General features: G+C 39.8%; 1 protein-coding gene across 9 annotated transcripts in view; it reads left to right on the top strand.

The window, feature by feature from the left end:
• The window catches only part of LOC114664168 (retinoic acid receptor beta), a 572,516-nt gene that overhangs the window by 315,836 nt on the left and 232,172 nt on the right, over positions 1–24,508 (top strand). For 4 of the 9 annotated variants that reach the window (XM_051936144.1, XM_028818157.2, XM_051936142.1 and 1 more), the window contains one exon: positions 14,229–14,370. The exons of the other annotated variants lie outside the window; for them this stretch is intronic. In XM_051936144.1, the coding sequence (XP_051792104.1) occupies positions 14,229–14,370 (142 nt within the window). The remainder of the gene's footprint in view (positions 1–14,228; positions 14,371–24,508) is intronic. 9 annotated transcript variants of the gene reach the window in all.

The following is a 24,508-nucleotide window of genomic DNA, read 5'->3' as shown; positions in this document are numbered from 1 at the left end:
GACCCGGGAAGCAAACCCAGGTCCCCAGGTCTCCCAACTGCGAGGTAGCAGTGCTACCCACTGCGCCACCGTGCCGCCCCTGTTGTGTTATCCAGGCATAAAAAATGTAGAGTGAAAGCCATGTCAGTGCCAGTGTGGAGTTTGCACTCCCATCTCTTAGTCAGCATTGTATTGTGCCTTAGCCTTCCAAGAGGCTCTAGTGATCTTTTTTCCTGCCACATCCACTGCCTGCATATTCACATTGCTAGCTCCAACTTGGTAAGAGCCAACACCATTTGCATTCACTTCTTCCCAACTATGTGAGCAAATCCAAACTGGGAACCTTTCCGAGACAGCCAGTGGAAGAATGGCAGTGGATGGGGCCATGACTCTCTCTGTCTCTCTCTCATATTCTGACAAACACACACACAAACTCACACACCCACTGGATTGTTTTTCTCTTAGTACTTCAATGTTCCTTCTATCTCCCAAAGACCTGAGTGCCAAATGCAAATTCTAAGTTGACTTACTATAACTGACAATTCTTTGCAATGGACTGTCAACCCATCCAGGAATGGTTTCTGTCTTGCATCCTGTACTGCTGGAATAAGCTTTACTGTCCTGAGACCATAATGTTACATTAAGCAAATTTAGTAAACAGAACATTCACTTAGGAGTTTTTCAATCTCTTAGAAAAAGGAACTGTTCCCTAAAAATGAAGGGTTATTTGGCATAAGCAGCATTAGTCATACAGTAATTTCATACAAGTTACTTTTTTTGACATTATTATGAATACTAAAAGAGGATTTAATTGTTTTTGGCGCTAATCAGACATTTCCACACCCTTAGGGCGTGTTATTTGTAAATGTCTTTCATGCTCAAAACACTCCTTTGACTCATTAGCTGAAACCTCATCAATGACTATGAATATACATTTTATGTAAATCAGATTATACTTTCACATGCAGTGCTTTGATGTCCTTGCAAGAACAGTTGGATACTCATTAACATTTATTTACATTTGAAAAATGGATGGCTGTCCACAAAAAATTGATTTACATGACAACATTTGTAGTGTTCGTTCTTGCATTCATTGCATTGAACTATATCCATCCATCCATCATCCAACCCGCTATATCCTAACTACAGGGTCACAGGGGGTCTGCTGGAGCCAATCCCAGCCAGCACAGGGCGCAAGGCAGGAAACAAACCCCGGGCAGGGCGCCAGCCCACCGCAGGGCACACACACAATTCAACTATATATTATACTCATTTTACAGTACATCCAATTGAAGTTCTAATTACTTAATGTGTTGTCTTAAGGTATGATTTAGAAAGTAAATATGGATAAATGACACATCTTTTGTTCGTCTGAATGTCACTATCTCAGACAGAATTAGCACATAGCTAAAGCACCCATCATATGTGACAATACTTTTGACTGGTTAGTGAGTAGGACACGATCTAGCACTTGCTCACAGTTTAGTGGTAGAGGAAGATGGTTTGCTCTAAAGGATTGACTTCCAAAGTATCATTCTACATACCAAAAGCTAGAATACTAATTAGCAAAAGTCAACAATAATTAATGTTTTTTTAAAATATAGTACAGCACTCTCTTTACATTAGTGCATGACACAGAGTGCTTGTCAGATTCCCAAGCTCCATATGGAAAACTTCAGACACATAAATGTGGTAAGTCAAGCTGAATGCCAAACACTTAATGGCAATGTGGAAAAAAAGGACTGACAAACTCAAGAACTCCTACGGTCAGTCAGTCAGTCATTATCCAACCCGCTATATCCTAACACAGGGTCACGGGGGTCTGCTGGAGCCAATCCCAGCCAACACAGGGCGCAAGGCAGGAACAAATCCCGGGCAGGGTGCCAGCCCACCGCAGACTCCTACGTTTCTTACAGAAAATCAATCTTTGCTAAGTAGCCAGTCTTGTCCTGGATGCACTGGCAAGTGTCCAAGGCTGTATTGGTGATGTTTGCAACGACTGAGTAGGTAACTCTTTGTGATCAGTCTGTAATGGTACAGTCTCTCCCTTCAGTTGTGAGTTCTGTTTTCAGCTATAGGGGAAATCATTTGGACCAGCAATGAAATGAAGCCTTAAAAAGCTAAGAGGGAGATTAAGGATAGACAGCATAAGATGATGAACTATTCATCTGTCCATTTTTCTGTACGCATTACTTGTGTTTTTGATTCAGAGAAAGCCTTAGCACTCCTCAGGTTTATCTGGCATTTTCCAGAGACCAGCCTTGGATGATATGTCATTCCATCGCAGGGCACATTCACATTCACATTTCACTTGTGTAAATTAATTTAAATTAACTTACCCAGTTAACCTAGTGGATATCTCCTGGATGTGTGAGGAAACTGGAATGCCTAGAGAATCCCCATTAGGGCCTCAAAAACCATAAAGCTGCATACAGGCTTGTCATCCATTATCTGAACATTTTTATTCCACTACGAGGTATCTGGGAGTCAGAACCTAAAGCCATGGTCTAATTTAATGACTGAAGTTGCTGATGTCATCACTTGTGTATATTGGATTACATGACTAGAAATCACAGGGTATGACAAACCACACAACTCTTTGATGACTTTTAAGCACAAGTATCATATGCCCGCCTGTTTTTCTGACAGCCAATAACGTGCTGTCTGCCAGAGCTGGTTCTCTTCAAATGCTTTTCAGGTATGAAGAGTTCATCCTCAATCTCTGCCATTTTTTTTTCTTTTTCCCATTCTGTTGTGTTCTGTAAAACATACAATCAGACAGGCAAGTTTTTCTTCAGGTCCAAAATGCCCATTTTCCATATTCCACATAGGTAAATTATATACTTTGTACTTTGGCTGAGTGCTCATTGGTTCTCAAAATTCATTGCACACAGAGGCGCGTCACAGACTGGTTGGACTGAGTCACTGGATATGTCACACTACACGAGCACACCATGACTGCCTCTGTAGATTATATAGATTAAGTATGGGATTGAACATCACTGAAAAAGTTGTGTAATGTGACGGGGCTTTAACCTGGCAGCGTCAAGCACAATATAGGAATGAGACCCAGAATGGGATGACAGTCTTTTTTGAACCCACACACTAACCCACTTACATGAGATTATGTTATTCAGAGAGAACCTACATAAATATGATAAGAATGTAAAAACATTGATTTGTTTCAAACCAGTTTTTGTTAAACTTGATTTGCATGTATGGAATGTTTTTTGATTTTAGTAAAATAAAATATATAAAAAAAAAAGAATGTGACAATGTCACATAGGCATAAACAGGAGTCATACCCAGGCCCTTGGAGATGCAAAGTAGCATTAATCTCTGTGCCTTGGTGACACACATAATGATAAGCTGTACATAAGTCCTTCCTTCTATCCACTTTGTAAATCGTTGTGGCAGCTGTCTGTCCCAGAAGTGCTAGACACAAAGTGGGAACCAACCCAATATGAGACACCAGTCAATCTCAAGGCACACTCGCACACAACCCACAAAATCAGATTTGGAATGCGGAAGGAAAACAACTTACGTTCTTGGGCAGAACATGCAGACCCCATACAATTGATGCTCAGGTAGATCTAGCAGAGTATTCAGTCTAGTTTTAAATGCTGAACCTGATAGGAAATTGTCACATTTACAGGCGGATTAATTCAAGGTTTGGATTCCCGATAACTAAAGGCCTTACTGCCCATGGTAAATGGTAGGAGAAGCAAGGAAAAGTCATCCAATTTTATTCCCCACTCTCAAGATTTAATAGAAATCGACATAACACAGCTTGTGTAATGCACAGATTTCCTTGGGTACTTTGTGTCAATGTAATTTGGTGGCAGTTAATAGCAGTAATTTAATCAAGAAAGCAAAGCAACTATGTTTAGTTTTCTAGAGATTTAGTAGCAAATTCAGTTTGTGCTCTCCTAATTACACTTTAATGCTTTGCTGATAAGAAGGAGTTTTTTCTTCTGTTTTCTATTTATGTCTGTGGGATTGTTTTTGCAAGCAGCATGAAAACCTTTTGATAAAAGCCATGAGCTTCAATCAAAGTTTTGATTGATCCATCCATCTCTCCCTCTATTTTTCTAGCCTACTTAATCCAATTGTAGGGACAGAACAGGAGCCAACCTTGAATAGTCCATCGCAGGGCTCTCTCACTCACATTCATGCTGAGCCAATTTACAGTTCCCAGTCAACCTAACAGGCATATGGGAGGAAAACAGGAGTAACGGAAGAGAAACTTGCACAGAGATGGGTGAACATGCAAAATACACAGAGGGTGATGGAAGTGTGCTAACCAAGACCTCTGGAGTTGAGAGGCAGCAGCAATAACCACTGAATCACCTATGATCAGTTTATCAAGTATAAATTAAAATGATGTGGATTGGTGACTGTAGTTGGAGACTATTGTTATCCCAAGGCCTTGTGATGTAGAGATTGTATTCCAGTAGGGTTTAAAAAATGTGCCACCCACACAAGGAAGTTGCTTAGACACACAGGTATGGCGTTGTCAACTGGTATGTCTTTGACAGCATACTTGAAGAGAAATGTGTCCAATGTAAAACTCTAATCTGATCTTGATTATGTTTAGTATAGTTAGAGGATGAATGTATTTTATTTAAATTCTGTTCTACATGAATGAAACTTTCATTCATTGTCTGAAAGTCTAATGGAAAGGTCTTCTGAGTTGATTACATAATCTGTAGGCGATGTGAGTGGCTACAACCTGCTCTTTATACAGTGGCATCTAACATAACAGGAAAATATTTAGATGGTGAAAAGCCATGTACTGGCACGACACCTCATGTTTCTGTATTGCACAAACTGCTATCAAGAGAGGCCCCTGACCCACACAATTTGTAATGAGCGATACAGTTTGCAAGAAATAGAATTTGCAGCAAAACGTAGAAGTTACCTTTCCCCCAAAAATTGCAAAACAGGTGGTGTTTCACCAGAAATGACATTCACAGCATTAGTAGATATATTTTCATCTTTTCAACCATCCAGCTTCTAAACCTGCTTAATTCTGAGCAGAGACTCGGGGCAGCTGGAGCTTATCCCAGCTAGCATAGGGCATGAAGCAAGAACAACCCCTGAACAGGACACCAGCCTATTGCAGGGAGAACAAACACACAAGCACCAGGCCAATGTAGCAATGCCAAATCACCTAACCAGTATGTCTTTGTACGGTGGAATAAACCGGAGCACCCAGAGGAATCCCATGCGGACACATGCAAACAACAAACAGGGAGGAACCTGGGTTGCCAATCCTGGTCTCCTAACTGTGAGGCAGCAGTGCTAACACTGTGCCACCACGTCATCCATATATTTTCATTTCACCTGCAGCTTTTCAGAGGCACTGCTAAAAATTCCCCAAATGAGCATTGAGAAGAAGAATCTGTGAATCTGCAGGCAGGCATTCCCTGAAACAGGTGGAAGCATATAGAGTCGCTTGTAAGGATTTATAGAAGACTGAGGCACGTTGTATGGTGGGCCTGAGATAGCAGATTCGGTAATTGTTAGGGAGAAATATTCCTTGCTTTCTGCCCTGGAAAATGTTATTTTAGTGAGAGCCTGAAAAATTAATTCCATAAAACTGTATGCAAAATTAAACTCTGCTGCTTTGCTCATCATTACCCACGTCCTTGAAATGAAAAAATAAAATATTGATATCAAAATATTAATGAATGCAGCCGACAGAGTGTTATATGTTGTTAGATGTTTTCATTTTCTTTCCTGTTTTCTCCCACACCCACTTCATGTTCTGTCTTCAGCTGAGATACTGTATAGTAAACTCTTGACCATTTTAGAATGGTGTATCAATATTGGATCCAGTTGATTCTGTAGCTGATTTGCTTCTTATATGAAATAGCAATGTGAATTATTTTAAGAGTACATGAATTGCTGATAGTGGTCCTAGTTTTGTGCCTAGCATAAAAATCCATTCCTGAGGTAGCGGAAGGAAGTCTTGTACAATTTAGCATAAAGAAGCAACATCACAAGCAGACATAAAACTAGGGATGTCGGAAATTAGCTCTCATATACATTTCTTTTGAAGTATTTTCTGTGTAAGTAATGATTTAGTTTTATTTCTTTTCAGTTGGCTGCCTTTTATGCACATTTTCCGGAGCAAACATGTAACTTTTATGAATGAAAACATTCCTCTTCTGGTGAATGCTCCGCCAACAGAATGTTCAATATGTTAGAGCTTAATGGTTTCCTGTTGATTTTTTATGCAACCAAATGCCTTGAATATTATGTACTATACAGCAGGCGAAACAGCAGCAGAAATAAAATAAGCTTTCATAATCAGAAAAAAACACTGAAGCAGAAATGTTCCTCACTCTCCCTTGGTTTCAAAATTTAATCCCATTGTTTTTAAATATTGAGTTCACATGTACAAGTTAGAATTTCACCATGCTCTGTACATGTTTCAAGCGTGAACCTGAAATGGCAAGAAGGAATTAATCCTTTTTTATTTTATATATTATCACCATCAGTATGCACTTTATAGAACAAATGAAACTGTAAACACTGTCAATTTTGCTATTAATAGAAACAGTAGTGTAAACAACAAGACAGCACTGACAGGCACTAGATGACACTTGGCAAGGATCTGATATCAAGAATGGATTAGAAAGATAACAAATATACTGGAGTTATATGTAGCAAGTGATATTTAGCAGTAACAGAACTCTGGGTAGAGCCTAGCGATGGGGAAGGTTTGTAAAATTGAACACAAGTGCCAAAACATGTATCAAAAATAACTGATATATTATTAACACAAAAAAGTCACACACACTACAACAACAACAACAACATTTATTTATATAGCACATTTTCATACAAAAAAGTAGCTCAAAGTGCTTTACATAATGAAGAAAAGAAAAATAAAAGACAAAGTAAGAAATTATAATAAGACAACATTAGTTAACATAGAATAAGAGAAAAAACAAACAAAAAAAAACTCCAGACAGCTGGAGAAAAAAAATAAAATCTGCAGGGGTTCCAGGCCACTAAGGAACAATAAATTGTAAGAGAACACAAACTAATAAAAGTATAGATGGAAAACAAATCACTGCTGCCCTTCTGGTTAAACAGAAGCGAGTCCCTCTCTGTCCAGCAGGGTAACTTGTTCACCTGCATACGAATAAAACTAGTCCCACAAGCACTAAATATCTGTCCTATTCTCCTCTGTAATGGAGAACAAAAATGATGCTCAGCAACAAAGAAAGGTGAGCTGAGTTAAGGGCTGCACAAAATGCATTGCTTTCTCAAACTTGTTTCATTGAGATTGTTTCACCTTATTACTGTATATTTGTAATACATAGCATTTTTGTTGTAATTGTCTATACAATGCCTTTAAAGGATGAGTTTGAACTGGTTATTCAAAAGAAAAACAGTTTTCTGACAGTAACGCATACTGTGTGTACTAAGTGAAAATTGTAAAAAGACTTTGAAGTATTATTAGTTCAGAGTTTTAAAGATTGCATGTTTTCCCTGATACAATACTCCCCAGCTGAGTGAGAGGTCTGCTTCTGGCCCGTATCACAAGAGAGCTTTGATACAATCTTCTTCTCTGTGAAGCTGTGTGGATGGATTTCTGATGTGCCACTTCAGAATGAGGAACTCCTGATTCTGATGTGGTTTAGAAGCAGTGGTTTTCAATTTGGAGCAAACTTCATCACTCGTATCTGTGGCATCAGAAGCATGGGTTCTTAGTTTGTATGAGCTCCAATTATTAAGGACAATGACTACAGTTTTTATGAGCCCTTCTCTCGGGAAGGAATTGTGGAAGAAGGAACCAGAGGCGTAGCTAGGACAACTGAAGATTTCGCGCCCCCTCCTGTTTGCTAAAATGGAATGGGGAACATCAATTCGGCGCCCCCTGGATGCTGCGCCCGGAGACAGATATCCCCTCTTGCCCCCCAGTCAAGCTACGCCACTGGAAGGAACAGGTAGAATTTATAAGACTCTGGAAGGGGAACAAGTTTTAGAAGTACGAGCACTCAGTCCCCCTTCAGGAAGAAAGCCTGGGAGGTGAGAGACAGGTTTTAGATCTGTGAGCCTAAACAAATGAGACAGGGACAACTAAGAAAGTTGCATAAAGCAGGCCCGGTCTTAGGTATTATGGGGCCCTAGGCGAAAGGGGGGTCCAGGGGCCCCCTGAGGGGGGCAGAGCCCCCCTGGAAGCTCTGCGAAATGCGTGAAAATTAGACCAAGGAGACATTTTCTTGTAATGTTACGAGGTCATCACCCTGCATCCCTTTTTCGCCCGGAGTAGTTAGCTGCTACAATTTAGCCAGTTTCCACTGGGCACCACGTGGCGGTATGTAGCTAAGCCCAGCTTAGTTTTTTTGTATTTTTTCTTTTTTTAGTTTTTTTGTCCTTTTTTATTTTTTGGGATATTTGAAACTTTTGGAATGCATTGCGAGGGGAGGGGCGGGCCGGGGGCCTGGCCGCCGTCGATCCGGGGCCCCCCGGACGCCGGGGCCCTAGGCGGTCGCCTACTTCGCCTATGCCTAAGGCCGAGCCTGCATAAAGTCAGACAATAAGCTGGCCATATGGGGAGCTGACCAGAATGCAAAGATGAACTGATCAGGTAGAATCAATGCTTTGCTGTAACTACAAGATTAAGCACTGCCTAAAAGACTAACATCTAGGACTGTCAGGGTGTGTAGTTTAGGCAACAATATTTCTATTTTGCTATTGTTTATGGTACTAGCTATTTGATGATAATATTTAAATAAGCCTGCTTTTCTACTTTTTTGTTTTATTCTATTTTATCGCTTTGTCAACCAAGAGTGAGGGAGCGAACTCTCCTAAGAAATAATCTATACATTGACAGTCATACTTAGATGATGTCTGAATGTAGAAAACCATAGTCTGGAGTTCAATTGCATTGCAATTGGGAACTGTATATCTGTAAATGTTGGCAAGTGTAAGAATAGCAAAAGGGAGTAGCAACAGAGGTGTAACAAATAACTTTGGGCTACAGGGAAGGAATATGTGATGTATGTTTTAAGCCTTTCCCATGATACATTCAGGGCTATAATAGAGCAAGCAGAGTCAATTTGATTTTATAGTTCAATAAAACATTTGGCACTTTTGATAAAGCAAGTAAATTCAGTTTGATTTTATACTGCAGTAAAACAACCTTCATGCATATTAAAATGTCCCTTTCTTTTCCACAAATACACTGGTCATCAGTGCCGGTGTTAGGTTATTTTGTACCCTAGGCCAAGCTTATTAGTACACTAGCTGTTTGGTAACTAACCCATGCAGCTGGGTTTTTCCCCCTTTCTGATCTGTGCCCTAGCTGAATGCCTAATTCGCCTTAATGGTGGCACCAGGCCCTGCTGGCCATACTACTTTACTTCCAGGTTGAGTTCTTCCTCATACCTGCCAAATTTAAATTTAGTGATCCTTTGGCTAGGGGTGGCCCATAAAACCCCATTGTTTGGTTCTATCAAGGATCAAGAATACTCCCTGGTAGTCCTCAGGCTCTTTTCCAAAAGGTTTTTTTGGTGGTGCCATACAGTATATTCCCTGAGCTTTATTATTCTTTCAAAGAGCCAGATGCACTTTGGTGGACCAAATATAGCCTGCCCATCATACAACATAAAGCAGTCCAAAGCCTATTGACACTCCCTCTCTCAAAAAAACAAAAAAAAAAAGGTATACAACCATCTCTGCTCACCCACAGTTCCACCCTTAGTCTATACACAGTTACAGGGACCATGGGTCGTTTATATAAAGTTCATAACTCCCTTTGTTAAGGTGTCTATTTGGGGTTTCTAACTGTGAGGGGACCACTTCTGTAGTAGAAGTCTCTTCCTCTTTTTCTCTCTCTCAGCTTTGCTACACTTGCCTGTCTGGATCACACCACAATTTGTTTCTGTTGAAGACTTCACTCAGAGCCTTGCCCTGCTCTCAGCTGCTTGTCTTCACTCCCCTGGCCCCAAGGGGATTGTAACTGTCAGGGTGCCTCTTACTAGGTAACAGTCTTTCTTTCTCTCTCTGTCTTAGCCTCACTGTATTTGCAAAACCTCCCCTGATTAAAAACTTTCTCCTCACCTGAGTAAACTTTCCTTTAGCTCCACTGGCTGAAAATGTTGTTCTGTAAACTAAAGGCCCCCAGTTTGAGTGCTGTTACTGTCGCAGTGAAGGCAAGCAGTGGAGTGGGGACATTGCCCTGAGCGAATTCCTACACAGGCACACTCATCTAACCCTAGTGCCACCATTCAAGCCCAGTACCCAATCAAAATAAATGCACGTTATTTAAAAAATACCAGGCAAACTCAGAAAGGTGGTCATTTACATGAGAGAGAGGTTAGAATCAAGTTTAGTTTAAATGGGAGGGAAAATACATGTTAATGAGATGAAAAAAATACAGACATGACACTACGAGTGTGTTATAGACTCCTATTACAGACTGTAATATTAGTCAGTATGCTGTATCACTTCATAACAATATGTAATAAACAGGGTAGGTGGGTTCCATTTAATTGGGTGCTCTGTGTGCTGAATACATTAAAGCACTTATTGCTGAAATAAATAACGTACCAAAAGCTCACAACAAAATCACTTAACATTTTGAAGTGCTTAATTGAAAATCAAAAACTTGACTGCTGCTGAAAATGAAAACAGTTTTACATGTATCTTCAGTCAATGTCCAAAATAAAACACTTTCCCTACATAGACAAACAATTTAAGTACAAAGAAGACATTGTGTTGGACGGCCGGGGCCCATGCCCGGCTGGGACACCCCTTTGACACTGGGTCCGGGGGAGCAGCCATGGGATGCACAGTACGTCCCCCAGAATGCGTGATGGCAGCCCTCCTAAATCATCGGGGCCAAAGGTGTGCCCACCACCGGAAGGAGCTGCACAGCTTAATGAGCCCGTGTGGGCTGGAATGCAGCCACACCCGGAAGTGCAGCCTGAATTAGGTTAATTATCACCTGAAGCACGTCCGCCAAGGCGCAGCCAGGGCATTGAGGGGGTCCGGTTTAGTGGGCTCAGGATTGGGTCACTGCTTTTTGTAGATGATGTTGTCCTGTTTGCTTCATCAGGCCGTGATCTTCAGCTCTCTCTGGATTGGTTTGCAGCTGAATGTGAAGTGGCTGGGATGGGAATCAGCACCTCCAAATCCGAGACCATGGTCCTCAGCCGGAAAAGAGTGGAGTGCCCTCTCAGGGTTGGGAGCGAGATCCTGTCCCAAGTGGAGGAGTTCAAGTATCTTGGGGTCTTGTTCACGAGTGAGGGAAGAATGGAGCGTGAGATCGACAGGTGGATCGGTGCGGCGTCCGCAGTGATGCGGGCTCTGCATCGGTCTGTCGTGTTGAAAAAGGAGTTGAGCCATAAGGCAAAGCTCTCAATTTACTGGTCGATCTATGTTCCTACCCTCACCTATGGTCATGAGCTGTGGGTAGTGACCGAAAGAACGAGATCGTGAATACAAGCAGCTGAAATGAGTTTCCTCTGCAGGGTGTCTGGGCTTTCCCTTAAAGATAGGGTGAGAAGCTCAGTCATCCGGGAGGGGCTCAGAGTAGAGTCACTGCTCCTCCGCATCGAGAGGAGTCAGATGAGGTGGCTCGGGCATCTGATCAGGATGCCTCCTGGACGCCTCCCTGGTGAGGTGTTCCGGGCATGTCTAACCGGGAGGAGGCCCCGGGGAAGACCCAGGACACGCTGGAGGGTCTATGTCTCCCAGCTGGCCTGGGAACGCCTCGGGATTCTCCCGGAAGAGCTAGAAGAAATGGCCGGGGAGAGGGAAGTCTGGGCATCTCTGCTCAAGCTGCTGCCCCCACGACCCGATCTCGGATAAGCGGAAGAGGATGGATGGATGGCACTTCCGGGTGGGCTATAAGAAGAGCCTGCAGCCACTACTCAAGGTGCCAGAGTCAGGAGGAGGAGGAGGACAACGACGACGACGACAACAACAACAAGGACAAGGACAAGGACAAAGCTGCCTGGGAGGAGTGGAGGAAGAAGAGAGTGATTTTTGTGGGCGTTTTTCTTTGATTGTGTGTTTTGGGACTGTATAGGGCCTGTGGGACACAGGAAAGACGTGCCCCACGCCTGAAGAAAATAAATCTTTTTGTTTAATTTTTGCGTGCCTCCGCTGTCAGTCTGTGTCAGGTCGACGCCAACAAAGAGCTTTTGCCACAACACAAAAAACTCACAGTTTCTGTTCAGCCTTGTCATCATCATGCAAAAGTGAAAAGGCTCCAAACGCACTTTAACTAACAGTAAGTGCATTCACGTTTTAAGTGTGGATGCATTTTGCTTAAACTGTGACAAAACATATCATAGTCACCAGACTCACAGTTTAAAGGTTAGTTCTGATTCATACCACAGACATCCTGGTTATCACACACAAAAAACGTTAGTTGTTGAATGCTTACTATTGTCATGAAACATTCAAAGCCCATTGGAATCAGCCAGCTAATATGTAGAGCTTTCAGAAATATAAGTTCACACATTGGTCTGATAGAACTTTCACAGCATGTAAAAAGGAACAAAATCTCCACGTTATGTACAGTATGTACAGTATTTAAGAGCTAGAGCGATCCTGGATCATTAACTTATGTTCATTTAGGCACCCAGACACACATTTATCTTGAATCTCTTTCTGCCCATGCCATGAAAAGTGAAACATGACTACATGAAACAAACTGCCATATTTACAGTATGTCTAGAATGACATTACTAAAAAGTGTTATTTTACCACAGTTTATTTTTTGTCAACTGGACATTAAACAGGGAATCAATTCGGTGCCCCAATTCTTTCTCTTTGTTTACAGGGCCTCATTTACACTTCACTGGGATTTAGTTTTCCTTCCTTTTCTAAATCAAGAACTGTTACTTCAACTTTTGCCCTAGACCAAGGAGCATATGATTGTGCATGTGTAAAAACTAGCAACTACAAATAAAAAACTAAAAACGTTTACCGAGCACAGGAGATGGAGGAAATGTCACAAGTGCTTGTTCAATGAAATGTAATACAAAAATGAGTGCAGTACTATGGTTATAAACAAACGCATCTGCATCATGTATTCTGTACACAAGTCTTCCAGTTTATTACTGGAGACATAATCACTGTATTCATATCTGAATGTTGCGTAGCTTTATGCTATAGGCTGCTTGGGAATATATGAGCCAGATTCAAATGAGTGAAATCCAAAGTGTTATCTGTGTGCCTTGGATATATATATATATATATATATATATATATATATATATATATATATATATATATATATGGATAATGGTGGAATGTCCTGCGTCAGAGAGGACAGAAGATTTTTTCAACATGAATTAAAGTTGCTTTTTCCTGTAAATGGGTAGAAAGAACACCGAAATTTCTCATAAAGACTGTATTTTGTAAGATCAAATTCACGTTGTATCTAAATGAGATACTGGGATGACTTGGCTATTAACTAACCAGATGAACTTGATGGACTAAATGGTCTTCTGTTAGTTTGTGAAATGTCCTCATGTTCTTAAATTTATAAAAATACAATATATTTGATATAGTTGATTTCTTTAAAAGTGGTCAGACAGTGACAAGTTTCAATAAATAATGCATTAATGGTGCAATAAAATATGTGCAACATTGATCATGGAAGGTTTTTTTTTCAAACTGGTGAGAATTGGGCCTAAAGGACATTTAACAGATTTCAGACATAAGATCTCCAGTTCTGTCATCAGTTTACTAAGGGGGGTACATGCAAGTTGTCATTTGTTGATTTTTTTTTTCATTCTGTTCCACTTTTAAATTTAGCTCCTAATTTTCATATCATTTTTACTCTCTTATGCATACTCAACTGGCATTAAATCTGAATTTCTTTCAATTATTCAGCCTCAGAATTTATTTAAAAGTCTGAATGCTGAGTTATCTGTCTGGTGCTTTACTGCAAATTCATCAGATTTGAGAAGTCAGTAATGGGTAACTTTTGTCTGCCCTCTATAAGTTCTGGATTTATTCTGCTTAATGACCAGAGAGAAAGACTGACTTTAGAGTTTTGTGTAATTTGTTTCTTTCTGTTATCATGCCGCTTTCCTGTTCATTAAAAAACTTGTTTTTACTGCAGAAATACAGGCTGCCTAGCATGCAATGCCATTGCACAAAAATAACTTTCCCTTATATGTTTGTCCAATGTAGGTATGGCTCATTACTAAAAGAGTGTGTCCTTCTTTCTGCTTTTCCCAAATCCACCCCCTCACCCCTTCATTTAGGGCTTTTTCCGGAGAAGTATCCAGAAGAACATGGTATACACATGTCACAGGGATAAAAACTGTGTCATCAATAAAGTCACCAGAAATCGATGCCAGTATTGTCGGCTGCAGAAATGCTTTGAAGTGGGCATGTCCAAGGAATGTAAGTCTCTTTGAAATGTTTTTTATTCAGTGTTACTGCCATAATCTTCGTCTTTCATGACAGTAACACACTGGTGCAGTAGTAAATCAGTATTCATAGATGGGCAGATTCCACTGTTGCTTTTGTCTTTGTCCAATGTTCAAATTTGCCGCATGCCTTAACTTGGCATTGGGTGGCTCCTAGGGACTTCAGCTTTTCAACATTGGAGTCAATGAAGCAAACCCATAAATCTGCATTCTTTTTGTGTATAGCATTGCTTAGCCTCTAAAACTCAGCTCAGCTTTCTGTCATTACCCTTAACATTCATTATTCAATAAATCATTACTTTCTGCATTACATTTTACAGTCGATTTTTCCAGTATTACAATGAGTTAATGACATTTCAGCTCTTGGTTTAACTGTTTAGGTTACTGATTGATTTGTAGCATTGGTAAGCACTGCTGCCTCACAGCTTCAGTTCCTAGCCCAGTTACTGCTGGAGTTTGTATGTTATTCCTACGGCTGCTTGGGGTTTAGTTTTCCTCCCAGAGACCATCCTTGTATACACTGGATTAAATGGCAAAATTAAATTGGCACAGTGTGTTTGACTGTGTCCTTCAGTGGGCTATCATCCCATGCAGAGTTGGTTTTTGCCTTACAAGTGATGTTGATAGGAAAATAGGGACAAAAAAATACCAGACACCAGTGCTTGCTCACATAGCTGCCATATAATAATTTTTGCACTTACAGTGACACTTACTGAACGCATAGCATTTTCACACATAGAACAGAGGCAGATCAAACCATTAGCCTTTCAAATTCAGCCTGCACTATGCATCTTATTTTATACACCAAAAAGGGTGTCATACACTTTTCAGGTTTTGTATTTATACTTCCATTCTCACAACTCTTTTGTCAATTAAGCTTAAAAAATCAACTTTAATGTACCAAAACTTTGTCATTTTTTATCCCATTAGTGATTGTCACAACAGTTGAAAAAACCAAAAGCTGATCTTGTGACACAAACACTTCAACTGTAAGCTTTTACAGCAGAACATGTTTTGTTGAGGGCACGGACACTAATCTGTGCCATCTGTCTGGCTGTTGATGTTAAAGTTAAACAACTCAACGAAGGAGCTGTTCATGTGTTCCTTCATTTTATGGGAAAAAAGAGGTAAACAAGAACAACTACTACCTTATAATAATAGTTTGGAAACAGCAGATGGGTTATAAAGAAGCACAGAGGTTGTTATTCTGAGCCGAGAGGACGACAAATGGAAGATTGGTTAAGGATCAAGAAAAGGATGAGGAAAAATATGTGGCAGAAACGTACTTGGTTAAAACTGAAAATAACCAATTAAATTGTGTGCCCAAACCAGGATGTCAACCTAAGTTGAAGTTGAAGAGATACAAGCTAAATTCTTAACAACAAAAAATAGTCTAAAAATATGCAATGCTTATTATTTTACAAATCTTCTCAAACTTGAATTTGGACAAGACTGAAGTGTCAGTTTATATAGTTTCACACCAACAACCCACAGAATCAACATGGCAACTGCTGCTCAAAATGGTGGTGTAACCAATAAAGCACAATAGTGTCCTGGCAGGATTTCAAGTAAAACATTAATAAAAATAAACCTCCTTAAAAATAAAACTATACAAGAATGGAACAGTGAAGAATGTTCCTCATAATTCAAACAATGAAAATGCCTTGCATAAAGCTCTGAAAAATTTATTGAAGGAGAAAAAACAATTTTTTATCTCAAACCATTACAGAGCAAAGTGTAAAAATAAATGTATGCTCATAAATATTATTTGGTTTATCCACCCACTGTGCCAGCTAAGATGTACTGAAAGTAGCTTTACAGTTAAAAAATTATCACCATGATCCTAGGAAAATAAATAAGAAAGGGGGGTGGATCTTTATAATCAATACTGTTAACTACCTATACATACACTCAAAAATTCTGTGTTTATGCATAGTGAAAGAAAATGTAATTATTTCCTACATAAACATATTGTACATACACAACTTTTTGTAGCAAACAATCCAGGAACAGTCTACTATTGCCAGAACGCCTGATATTTAGACATATATTTGAGAAAAGTGAATCTGACTTTTTATTTGATTAAGAAAGTGCACAAGAGCTCAACCTAATTTACTAATGTGGAGACATTGATAGATTTCACTGCCCTTATCATTTTTAGCTGAGGTTCTGGCAACTTTAAGTAAGATGTGAAACTAATTAAAAGTAACTCCATGTTGCTGTCCTTGCTTCGTATTTGGAAATATTAGCCCATTCAATTTAAAGAAATAGTGTATTTTTCCCCTATAATAGCTTGATTTCTAAGTCACTACAACTTGTACTTAGCAGTTTTTCTAAAACAGAAATTAAAATCCTAAGGGCATGAAGACACTTCTGAGAAAAGATGAAAGGTGGCATATACTGTGAATAACTAGTCTGTGTATAACTTGATGATGATGATGTTCAAACTAAAAAAAAACAATAATTGAAACTCATTGGCAAAATGTGTATATTCTATACAGCTTTTCAGCTGATCTGCTACAGCAAAAAACATATCTAGAAAAAATTCTTTCCTTACCTCAAACTGAATGGCCCATCTTCCACTGCTGCGGTTATGTTCTTGTGCACTAATTAGACAGCCTCGTTCTGCAGCTCTGACACTGGCAACAACAGCAAAAGCTTTTCAGCCCAGTTCATGCAGTTTCTATTCATGTCTTCCCACTCTTATAATATAAGACTGCATGCCACTTATTCACTGTGGTACATTGGTGTGTTGTGTTTGTATTATTCACAGATCTGCAAAATAAAACTGAAGAATAACTGACAAGATTGTGCTATTCCCAAAGGATTCACTGAATCTTTCAGATGTCTGCATGTCTAACATTTTCCTGTAGCTCTGATTCCATTTCAATAGCCTGTGGTCAAATTTGTTTCAGCTACAGCATTTGTTAATTTATTTCTGTTCTTACAGTTTTTTTTATGCTGCTGTGCTAATATTTAGAGAGCCTCACAATAGTTTAATAGCCGATAGATAGATAGATAGATAGATAGATAGATAGATAGATAGATAGATAGATAGATAGATAGATAGATAGATAGATAGATAGATAGATAGATAGATAGATAGATAGATAGATAGTGAATTGTAATAGTGAATTGTAAGGGGCGCTCCTTCAGTTCCCAAATCATAAGATGCCAAACACCACTAAAATTATAAGGGGAGGAATGGTTTATGACAACTGAATAAAGATGATTACAGGACTTGGGAGGCAAAACACAACTAATAAGGCTGTAAAGCAAAATTGAAAAGATATCCCCCTGTCTACACCTCCTACCTTTCTCTTTTCTTGTTGCTCTTCTCCTTCATCCTGCCAAATAAATTCTCCTCTACTCTCCACCTGATTTCATGTTCCCTAAAGCAATGGCTACTGGCCTCTTTTTATACCAGATCCCTAGACCACCTCAATTCTGATCTCCTGCGAAGTACTTTTGGGTCCACACTAGCCCTATAAAATCCCTAGATTAACCTTCCTCTCTGCCAGACTTCTGCTCCATTTTTAACCAAAGGGCCAGATAGGCCTGACATCCCTCAATAGCAGCCTCCTGCTGCCTGCAGTTACAGGGCTGGGGAATGGACACTCTTTTATTGTGCACTCCCCACTGACACATCACTAGATTTATATCACTTGACTAATTCAAAGGATGCTTGTTCCTGCATTTTCACCTGGTTTCCCTGCTGGGGTAGGTTAGTAGTGGCCTCCTGCCCAGGATGTGTTCCTGCAACTGTTGATGCAGGCTCTTACCCCAGATATCTTTGCTATATATATTATATTGTACTAATTCATGACAAGATAGTAAAAGAATGTAAGGAAAAAGGATCAGGAGATGTGGTCCAGAAAACTGGCAAGATTCGATACCAGAAAAGACAACCAACCAGTTGTTAAGTTTAAAACACTAATTAAAAAAATCATAGCCTTTAACCAATAAAAACATTAATTTGTAACCAGGAATAGATGAATCAAAATAACACAATTTGCACCAATATCGGATACTCCAGAATAGAAAGTGCCAGTCTTTATGCCAACACCCTGAATGACATCACATGTTGCATATTCACTGATTATTCTAGGAAAGATAATAGTGGCAGCGGTTGAACCTCCACTATAAACAATGTGGCATTATCAAAATTAAACTTTGTAAATATTGCATAATGCAAGAAATGAATGTGAAATTCATAATTCTTGGGGCCAAAAACCCAACAACATGTACTTAGACCTTGTAAGGAAGACAACCAAAATGAAGAAATTAGTACAGTATAAAGTATATACTTTAGGATTCTAACATTGCTGATAACTTTCCAAAGCCTATAGGGTGATTTATTACTTGTTAGCTTGCTTTCTTATCCATGCCTATTTAAGTTTAGGAATGTCTTTGTCTAGTCAGAATGGCTACAGTAGAACAGGGAGTTTACTTGCCACTGTCCAATAGAAATAAATAAATAATGAAATGCAAAAGATACAGATAAAGGGTTGGTGTACCCAAAGGTATACCCTGTGTAATGAAGAAAAAAGCAGACAGCGGTTAAATATACATCAATAATAGACCATATACGAGGGGCAGTCAAAAAGTTCCCGGAATTGTGATATAGCAGGAGAGTGAGAGATCAGATTACGCACACATTGTTCTGGAGGGGAGCACAACACGTCTGTAGACCAGTTACAACAGGTCTAGATTTATTTCAGCGTGTAGTATTGTTTTAATTACTGTTTGAGTTAGACGTATGTATAGTCATTCAGCTCAATGTCGCAATTAGAACAATGTGCTAACATCAAGTTCATGTGCAAATGGAGAAATCAGCTTCAGATATGCTAGCAGCACTGCAGCAAGTGCTGGGAACTTTTTGACTATCCCTTATAGGTTGTTAATAATGGAAAAAGGTCGCTCCTGGTGCACAACACCACACACAAACAGAGGTTCCACAAATCAATGCAGACTTCTGGTGCTGAGGTTCTTTTTTATCCCATCCATGGAGGAAGAGACGTGACTTCTTGGTTGTGACCAGAGGAAGTGATGTAAGTATTCCTGGAAGTAAAAGAAGAGAAGGGGGTAGTATTGCCCTTTTCGTAGCCCTGCACCTGCCCAATATTTGTACATGTCTGACAAATATATATCTACTGAACCCATTGCGCAGTGGGTTCAGAACCTTCATTTTACAAAATGCACAACAGATAATAATTGAATAATAGGTTTAAATCCCTGCTTAGCCATTGTCTGTGTGGAGCTTGAATGTTCCACTTGTGTCTGTGTAGGTTAATTTACCTGTTGACGCTACACTGACCCTATATGAGTGAAAATAGATGTGTGTACTAGTGTACCCCGCATTGAGCTAACACGTTGAAGGTTGGGTTTGCATGTACACTAAATGGATAGTTGGATAGATGTTTGACCACTCAACCTAATCCCCAAGTTAACACTATCATTACCATGTTTGATAGCTGTGTCCAGCAGGGGTTGTATGTTCCCTCGGAATCTGTTTTTTTTAACAATGCAGGTCATACTTTGAATCTGTATATATACCCCTCATTTAGTAACCATGATGGAAATATTAAGACAAGAGAAATATAGCACAAATGAAAGGATAAATCTAGTGCTGAATGTTCTCAACTCAAGTAGTGAACATCATCTGAAATTCTTGAAGTCCTCCACCCATCTTTGTTCAAACTGAAATACAGCTGTTTTATTTTCAAGTGCAAATTAGAAAGTATTCTGCAACGTGAGATCATGATTCTGAGTGTGTTCTCATACTTCAAATATGTCTTTGATGAGGGCCTCTTGGGAGCCTCTTTTAGATGCTTAGAGGCTGACTGCATCACTGCCACTGGTAGGATGGCATAAGTAAAAGAGTAAATGATTTATGAAAGTACTAACATACCCTGTGCATAGTTTTGGACTGAGTTTCTACAAGGCTAAAGTTGTGACTTACTTTTGTCACAGAGGTCACTATCACTGTGTGTGAGAAAGTCTGCTTGAATCTCATTGAATGACTTGATGCTCACAACAGCTTTCTCACATTTATTTTTTTCTTCTGTTTATATTCTAAATCATTGCTCAAAAAATCCTTGTCCAAGAGATAAATAAAACTAAAGGGTAGAAGCAAAAAAGCAGTCAAAATCTAGGCAGGGTTTGTTATCAAAAATGGCAAAAGTAACAATCAACAAATCGCAATACATGAGGCTAAAAATCTTAATCAAAAAGTGCTAAAGCAAAAGTAAATACAAAAAGTAGCTAGTAGGACCCTAAAGAAAGCACTAGGAAAGGTTCATTTTAAATATCCCAATATGTGGATTCGTAGTGAAGTGTGACACCATCTTTTATAGGTGGGTCCTGATGACGAAACACATCATGTGACTTCTGTGCCACATGACCAGCAACCACTTCAGTGCTATGGATAAGAGGCACAAACATGGAAATTCCCATAAACCAGGCCAGGACCTTCACTGCCATGCCTCACTCCAGGCAGCTTGACTCCCAACTCAGCAGGCAGGCTTTGACTTGCACAGGCATAAATGGGGCACAGGCTTTTAAACTTCAGAATATAGTTTTAATGTTCAAAATGTATAGAAAAGGCTCCTGCCTTGATTAGACAAAGCTGAAAAAGAATCTTTATAAATGCAGAATTTAAAATGTACACAAATGTCCTCCAAGGGAGAGAATAACTGTAAACGCTGGCTTGATAAGACAAGGATGAACAAAGCATCTTTGTAAATGAAGAATTTGTGTACTGTATATGAATAAAGGGAGAACAAAATAGAAAAACAAGGTAAAAGGATATGCCTTAAAAAGGCAATCCAAAGAATTCAAGTTCAAATCACAATCCAGTAATCAAAACCAGAAACAAGACGCAAAATAATTAAAACAACACAAAAATTCAAAGAACATTACTCACAGACAAAAAGCACTCCATGACAACTAATGAACCTCTGAGGAACCAACTCCACAGATTGAAATATGAAGGCTAAAAGTGGTCCCTACATAGAGGCTTCAGGGTGGCATAAAATTATTAACAGAATTTACATAATAATAAAAAATCAAAAATAATAATAATAATTCATTACATTTATATAGCGCTTTTCTCAGTACTCAAAGCGCTATCCACACAGGGAGGAACCGGGAAGCGAACCCACAATCTTCCATAGTCTCCTTACTGCAAAGCAGCAGCACTACCACTGTGCCGATAATAAAAATGAAGATAAACTTAAATCAGGAAAAAAATCCTGGCTGTAACATAACACTCAGTAAAGGTAAACATTATGACCTGTTAAAATTTCAAAATGACATTGTGCAATATTGAAATAAAAACTAAAATGTTTCACTCCATTAAAAATGCTTGAAAACTTTAAAAAAACATGAAATTGGTAGCACTTAAAGAGACAGTTCTGTAGTTCACCATCTGTGTGATATAAAGGGTTCCACTCATCCCACCCAGGGGGTGCGTGTTGTTTTACTCCCTGTTAGCAGGGCTGACACCCATAAGGCTAACATGTTTACAGCTTCTCTGGAAAGGCTCCTGTCACCAATTGGGCAAGAGAGATCTTGTGGCTTGCTGCCAGTTCTCAGTTGTCTACTCTCCTCCTTCCTAGTAGAGGATCAGGTCCTCTGGCATACAAGGGAATAATTCCCCTTCTCTTTGTATAGTGCCACTGGAGCTCTCACACTTGGAGACCTTTGCTAGTTAGAATCAGCCACCCCCTGGCTGCCCCTTGTCTACTCGTACTGGTGTGCAGTGGTGCTCTTTAACTGCAGATATCATTCTTCCTCATAACTGGATGTTTTTAATGTTACTATAAGGTTACTAGCAGCATTCTGGTAATGCTTTGCATTTGACAACAGGCTCTTGTGACGTTGGTAATTCTTCCCTTAACATGTGTGGTAGACAGTGTAGCCTAGTGGTCTAAGCATTGAACTTTAAACTTTATAGTTCCCAGTTCAGTTCACGAACACATTATATAATCCTAAGCCACTAAAACCCCTATGGAAAAAAGTGTACTATGGCTGAACACCTGACAAGTGCTAAGTTGTGTGTTGACTTTGAAAATGTACACAATCACACTACCAGGATTTTAGTGATAGTTCTGTTTATACAGTTACTAGCTGTACCCCATGGCTTTGCCCACATAGTAATGAAACAGGACAAACTTTAAAAATTAATAGACGTTGGCACTATATCTGACCGTGTTCAGCTCTGACGGGAGAGCATTCCCCCTGTGGGGAAAAAAGCACATGACCGTGATATCTCTGGCAATCAGCAGCTACAATCTAAAACACATGGAGCTCTGATCTCTCTCTCAAAAACATCAAACGTTACTCCTTAACAATCTGTAGATGACAATGTCTGTTGAACAAACGGGTACCGCTAGCTAAGCGGAGGCAAGGTGCACTCTAACACGTGGTGAGACATTGACCAACTCGAACAGAGGCTGGCAAGTGAATGAGGAAGGCCCCGCTCTCAGCCCACAACCACTCTCTTGGATGAGAGAAGTCGCAAAATCAACTGGAAAATTCAAACAAATTATAGAAAACAACCAGATCTAAATCCGTTAAGTAATTCTCTCGTGAAAAGCGGACAGACAGAATGCACTTGGACCATGAAATTTTTAAAACCATTTCTTAGCGAGCACCTATGGGGCAAGGGTAACCTACATTCCAAATTTCAAGTCCCAAGTCCTCATGGTTCGGGAGATTTCGTGATGAGTGAGTCAGTGCTATTTGGCTTTTATATATAGATTAAAATTGACATGGGGTAAAGTGCATATGTGGTCTGTGGCGGTACAGAGTTTTTAAAATTTAGAGGGTGTGGCTCTGGATTAGTGGGTGCAGGTATGGCCTGATGTGTTTGATTAGGAAATTGGCTGATCACATATTCATGTGCAAACATGATAATTTCAGTCAGTTCCCTCACTGACACTGGAAGGTCTTAAAGACACCTGTATCCACAATGGTTTAAGGAGCCTAAGTAGTATTGAGAGGGGGTGAAAATTCAAAAGAGACATTTCTTGGAGATTGAGAGTATGAGTCAGTTCAGAGGGTGCAGAAGACAGGATAGATGGCGCTTAGAAGTTGGCCCTTTTAGGAGCGAGAGAACGGTGCTCCGGGGTGGATCACTCCTGCTAAGCATTCAGGGAACAAGAGCAGATGAAGGGCTTTCAGGATTGTCCTACAAACACTGAAGAATTGTGGTGGGATGATGGTGCCGGGCCAGGAGGTGGGTGGGTCACAAGCCGTTTGAAAGGATGGCCATGCTCTCACTGAGCATACCTGATAGGTGTGCAGTGTAGGAAAAATTAAAAGAGGCACTGAGGCTGAACTGACATAGAGTCAGATTTTACCTCTTGTGGAATCTGTTTATTCATCTCTTTATTGAGAACTGATTTTAACTCCCACTTGGCACTTGTTTTATTGGAATATTCATTGAATTATTTGATTTAAAGAAGATACGGAACTGCGCTTCATTTATGTTGTTGGATGGACAGTGCTTGAATAAATAACACAATGAAATTGCACCATTTCTTGTTGTTTATGTGTCCTCATTACTCTAGTCCATCTCAGTATGTGACTATCTATGTCTGAGTGCAAGAAGGAATGATGCGGCCAACCAAGGCATCACATGATAGTATACTGGTGCTGTAGTTAGCATTGTTGACTCGCAGCTCCAGTGCCCTGACACTGGTTCTTGTGAACTTTGCACATTCTCCCTGTATATGTATACATGGATTTTGCTCCCCCATCCCTAGAGTCATGCAAGTTAGGTTAATAGGTGATTTGAAATTGGCCCTGTATGGCTACTCACTTTTTTACCTTGATTTTCAGAAAGGTCCCACATGAGAGGTTGGGTATGTAGTGTGCAAGATGGGTGCAGAATTGGCAAAAACACAGGAAGCAGATGGTAATATTTCAGAGGACCTTATTAGAATAGGATGATGTTAAGAGTAGTGATTAGTGAACTCTACAGTGTTCACTTCATCTCGAGTTCGGAGAAATTATGGAAGTGTTAGCGAATATTGCCAAACTCTGCAAAATGCATTGAAGTCAATGGGGAAGGACTAACTGAACTAGATTTGACTGGATTATAATGG

This window comes from Erpetoichthys calabaricus, chromosome 13 (genome assembly GCF_900747795.2).
Source record: "Erpetoichthys calabaricus chromosome 13, fErpCal1.3, whole genome shotgun sequence".
In the NCBI taxonomy this organism is placed as follows: domain Eukaryota; kingdom Metazoa; phylum Chordata; class Cladistia; order Polypteriformes; family Polypteridae; genus Erpetoichthys; species Erpetoichthys calabaricus.
Note: the sequence above shows the minus strand (reverse complement) of the source record. Positions and strands in the feature narration are given on the sequence as shown.